The 5,141-nt window shown below is 42.3% G+C and overlaps 1 protein-coding gene across 7 annotated transcripts in view; it reads right to left on the bottom strand.

Annotated features, from left to right (window-relative positions):
* PHRF1 (PHD and ring finger domains 1) overlaps positions 1–5,141 on the bottom strand; it is a 46,758-nt gene that overhangs the window by 4,711 nt on the left and 36,906 nt on the right. For all 7 annotated transcript variants that reach the window (XM_025198570.1, XM_014517761.2, XM_014517760.2 and 4 more), the window contains 4 exons: positions 4,621–5,141; positions 3,749–3,825; positions 2,821–3,081; positions 564–692 (listed from right to left, as the gene is read on the bottom strand). In XM_025198570.1, coding sequence (XP_025054355.1) covers positions 564–692; positions 2,821–3,081; positions 3,749–3,825; positions 4,621–5,141 — 988 coding nt within the window. The remainder of the gene's footprint in view (positions 1–563; positions 693–2,820; positions 3,082–3,748; positions 3,826–4,620) is intronic.

The following is a 5,141-nucleotide window of genomic DNA, read 5'->3' as shown; positions in this document are numbered from 1 at the left end:
TGCTGAAATCAGTATTTTTCTACTCTGCATATGGACCACAATTTTCCAAGGCTTGTCCCTTGGCTCAGTTGGGTGGATTTTCACACGGACAGCAAAGGCCATGGCCAGCCAAATTTCAAGTCCTTGTTCCAAACCATAAAGGCACAAGAGATATTCAAAGAAATGATCACCAGAATCTAACATATGCAAAACATTTCTCTCTAACCCTGCTCTCAAACAGCTGAACCTGCTTTGGCTGAAATTCTCCAGGAGAGATTCCCCACCCCCCAAAAATCAGACACTTAGCATGTACAATTTCAGTCCAGACAGTAGATGTTTGCCAGTTTCAAGCAACTAAAAAGAGAGGTTTACAGTAGGAAGTGTTAAAAACCTTAACTGGTGACACTACCAGTCCAGCCTTGAACACCTAGTTCTTGTACACAAAACCCTGCAAGATCCCTTTTGGCTCCAAGAATCTGCCATATTTACAGCACATAACTATGACAGCTCTGAGTAGAACCAAATCCCTTCCTTCCAGTGCAGCCTATCTTTCCTGTTTTAAAACAGCTTCTCCATCTTTTTACCTTCTGGACTGCTTTTCGGAGAATATCTTTGTACTCCTCCTTGGTAATCTCCCTCTTCTGGTAAAAGGGCTTAATGGCAAGTTTCACTTCTTCCACAGCCCTCTCCTGCATATGTAATTTCTTCATGTACTGCAAAGCAAGAAGAACGAGTTACTCAAGATTCTCTGTAAGAAACTTTCCATGTCAGAAATGAGTGGACAATTAAAACAAAGATAATGTATTCTAGGACTTTGGGGCTTCAAATGAGACTAATCAGTACTGCGAAAGAAAGGCACACATTGTTTCAAAAGATCACAACAGCAACTCCCATTCTACAAAACCCTACATCAGGAAAAACTTATTTTATGAAGATGCCACTGCATTTGATAATAGTTCTTCCAGTTTTTGAAGTCACCACCCCTACCATGCACCAGCCTCCAACTTGAAGTAAGCACTGAAGGAGTACCTAAAAGGTACCTAAAAGGCAAATCACCACTGGGAAGACAACACTGAAAATAGTGTTATTACATCAAGAAGATTATTACTAGGAAGGGATCTCCAAAATAAAGCATTACAGATCACTGCAAAGCACCATATAAAACTCTTTTGCAACATGTTCATTTCACACTGCATAAAATACCTCTACTGCTCAAAACTGAATGTGCAGTACTGAGAAGCTTGTTTCTGCACAGTAGATAGCAACAAATTTGAAAGAAAAGCTTTTAGGAGTTGTGTGAATTACCTCAACCCTGAGCTTAGATGGCTGGATTCACTCTGAAACTCAAAAATTCAGCAACAAGGCACTTGCTCGGTACCTGACAAACTGACTAAGTATTTCAAACTTTTCTGTACCAAAATTTTAAAGGTGTGAATAGGCAACGTTATTACATAGCTCTATCCTGTACAGACAATATTCTCACTGTAGGAAATTATGTCCATTTCCAAATGGAAGGGAATTAAATTGGGCATTTATACAAGTTTAACTTTCTGGCTTCCACAAATACTTTTCCACATGTAAAACATACCACATTTAAAAAACTGCCTTCTGAAAACTCTCTGGCAAGAAAATTTCAAGTTTGCTTTGGTTTAAGGTAAAAAACATGACTGATACAATCTTTGTGTGTGAACAATGGGCAAAACAGTCTTCTTGGTTTTAAATTACACAGGTTTCATGAGGCTGTGGACAGACATATCTGAAACATTTCAAACTGCTTTAAAATGTTTTCAAAAGATGAGCACACAGGGATGCCCAATGAAATGCTCCAATGCTTGATAAACACTGTACCTGGAAGGAGCAGGTACTATTTTGTACCACTTCATTTTCTAATGTTTTACCTTATATGTGTATGGCAGATTGGTCCTCCAGGCATCCCACAATGCAGTGCACTCCCCCTCTCCCCCCCATCTATTCCTGGCACGCTGAGCACTGTGGGTGCCCCAAGAGCCAGGAGCCTGTGGGGTAGCATCAGCAACCGGGGTACAGAGACCACTTACTGACTGTTCACTGCATTCATGGCCTTGTTGGAGGAAGGGGGGAGAGCAGAGCTGAAGACGACAGCAACCCTCTACTGCACACCCTAGCTGGGAAGCACTGCCACTGCATGCTGGTGTAGTGATTCTGGAGTACTTTGGCAGCAGGCAGAGGCACAGCAGGGGGCTGTATGTGTGTCTGCAGTTGAAATGCATCATTTTTTTAAAAAATGTTTCAAGCCTTGTTACACTTTGAAACACTTCAAAGTCTCTCTGCAGGGAGGCATTTGGGTGATTTCAAAACAATGTATCCCCAAGATTGTCCTTAACCTTAGTTTCATTAGAAAACCCAGGAACAGAAGGCTGTGAAGACACAGGGCTCCACCTCTGAAGAACAGGAGCCAAACAGCAACACATAACTACTCATAATGCCCAAACAGGAACTTGGGAGCATAAGTAAATACGGCAGGGTTCTAGGAGGGGACCAGATAACTCAACAGTTGTGTCACAGAGCAAGACGCATAAGCTACAGGAACATTGGTCCAGTGCCCCGTGACAGCACCAATGATCAAAGCTGGCCACCACAGCAACAGGGGCCAGAGAAGTGAAGTCACACAACATGAAATAACAGCTGCTACCTAACAAGAGAGTTCAAAACAGGACAACTCACTCATCTCTCTCGTTTTGGGTGATACAGACAAATGACCGAATTGCTGCTCATAAATTATGATGACATCCCAATTAGATTAGCACAGCCTAGGGACATTATCCTAGGTATCTGCTTGTTTACGTAAGAGCAATCACTCACTTCTTCATTTTTTGTTTTCTCCACCGGAGGCTTAAGTGCTTTAATTTTCTCTTCTGCATTTCCAACCGAGGCAGCTTGAATTCCTGGCTCGGAAGCAGTCACTAGGCTGCCCGGCTCTGGAGTCAAATTCTGTCCTGCCACAGATCCAAGAAGAGGAAGACTGCCTTGCATTATAAACTGAACCGTGGGCTGACTGACGGGTGCGTAGGGTGGAAGACTTGAAGGCAGAGGTGGAGTTAAAGGTATGTTTTGATTGTACACCTGTGAAACAGAGACATCTTTTAGGAAACACTTGGAACTTAGGCTTCAGATCCAAAGTTCAGGGATTTCTAACAGCAGCTTTTATCCACTGAAACAGGGAAGCGATAGCTGCTAAGCAGATGTTTAAGTCAAAAAGGCTAAGGGTCCATCCCCTAGCTACATTTCTGTGTTCCAGCAGCCAATGTGACTCCTGCTCTTCACTAGTAGGCAGTACAGAAGGACAGGGATAGGGAGCTTTTTCTTAAAATAAATATATAAATAAAAATAAAAAGGCCAGCCCAATAATTTATTAGCTTCCAGCTTCTCCAAAAGAAAAAAAAGCAAGATATTTTGGCAAATCAATGCTACTCAAATGGAAGCTGAAGTATACTGCAATATGAAGGGCTGTGCTTTTTGTTTTCGTCCAATTGCAAGTGAGGACTGCTTGAAGGAATAAACAATTAGTGGATTTTGCGGAAGTGCATGGGCTGTATGAAATGTACTGCACGCGGGAGGAGGAGAATTCTGCAATGGAAGGGGGTGAGGCACAACGAGGTCACGCATGAGGTGGGATGGCCTTCCACGACACTTTGCTTTGGGAGTGGGAACCAACCTGAGAGGAATCTAGGTCAGGAAACATAGGCACAGGAATCATATAATTGGTTGGAGGAGGCTCATTTAACTGCACCTGATTTAATGTTTGGTTCAAGTCCTCTGCTTTCCAGGCCCCTTCTTTTGCTCTCTGTAGTTTGTAAAACGGCACCCCTAGAGTTTCCCAAGAGAAGCAAGGGGGGAGGAGGGGAAGGGAGAAAAAAAGGCTTTTAAGAATGGTAATAAACCCATGAGGTCACAGATTCAAAATCATTTACAAGCAAAAAAACCTGACTAAACAGACTAGCCCGATTTTTCAGAAGCAAGTATTGATGTTGGGCGAGTAATCTGAACCACAACAGAAGGGTCTGAATTTTTTTAACTACTCAGCACTCTCTCAGAAGACTTAAGATGTTATTTCTGATGTGGTTCTACTCTGAAAAAGCTAACAGTGCTACCACCAATGTTTATATGTTCTTAATCAATTTCTACATCAAAGGTGCTAAGTAAAAAAAAAAAAAAAAAAAAGACTATTTTTCCCCTAGCCTTGCAAACTCAGCTTGGCTCAAGAGCCTTGTTGATTCTTCCCATCATAATTCCTCTCCGTGAGAAAGCCCTGTAAAACAACGTGGATCCTTAACTACACTGCGCAATCCTACTGCCATTCAGTCATGATCCCCGAATCCTTGTGCCAGCCACTGGAAGCTGCCAGACAATTCTGTTGATGCGCAAGGAATAAAATTCAGTTAAACCCCACTTAGACTGTAGGATTAACAGTGCGTATTGCTGGTCATTTTTGAAAATCTTAAGGACTTGACTGCAATAGTGTGTGATGAGGCTTTTTATTTCCTTGACATGGTCCCTTAGGTAGTACACACCACATACTGTTTTCTCAAAAAAACCCAAAACAAAACAAAAAAAACCCATCCCCCCTCCCTCCCCAACACATACAGACATCAAAAACCTTACGTGGTGTTTTCTCTGCAGCCAACACATCACTTTCTTCCTGTTGTAAATTCCATGTGACCCGTTTCACTGGTGCTTTAGATTTCAACACAGTTCCCTGGGGAACAGGTTCCAGCTCAAGCTTATTTACCTCACTAGCTTTTTCATCCAACACAGGACACTCATCTTTCACCTCTTCCACGCACACTACAATTTTGTTTTCAGATAAGCTTTGGGTTGGTACTGCAGTTTCATCCTGTCCGACCACCTCCTTCTCTAGAGGAGGTTCCATTAGAACTGGACACTCCATGGTTTCTTCTATTTTAGCTATAATCTCCTCCAGGTTTACACTGTTGTGGCTACTAACCACAGCTGAATCATTACTATCCACAATCTCTGTCTTGACAGAAGAATCCACATTATCAAGAGCAACACCAGAGCTTGTGTTCTGCAGTGGAGGGAGTGCAACTTCATTTTCAAATTCTTTATGGACTGGGTCCATTTCCACTTTTTCTTGGAAATCTCTCTGTTGAACTGCAGTCTCA

Source organism: Alligator sinensis, unplaced genomic scaffold, assembly GCF_000455745.1.
Source record: "Alligator sinensis unplaced genomic scaffold, ASM45574v1 scaffold907_1, whole genome shotgun sequence".
NCBI classification, from domain to species: domain Eukaryota; kingdom Metazoa; phylum Chordata; order Crocodylia; family Alligatoridae; genus Alligator; species Alligator sinensis.
Note: the sequence above shows the minus strand (reverse complement) of the source record. Positions and strands in the feature narration are given on the sequence as shown.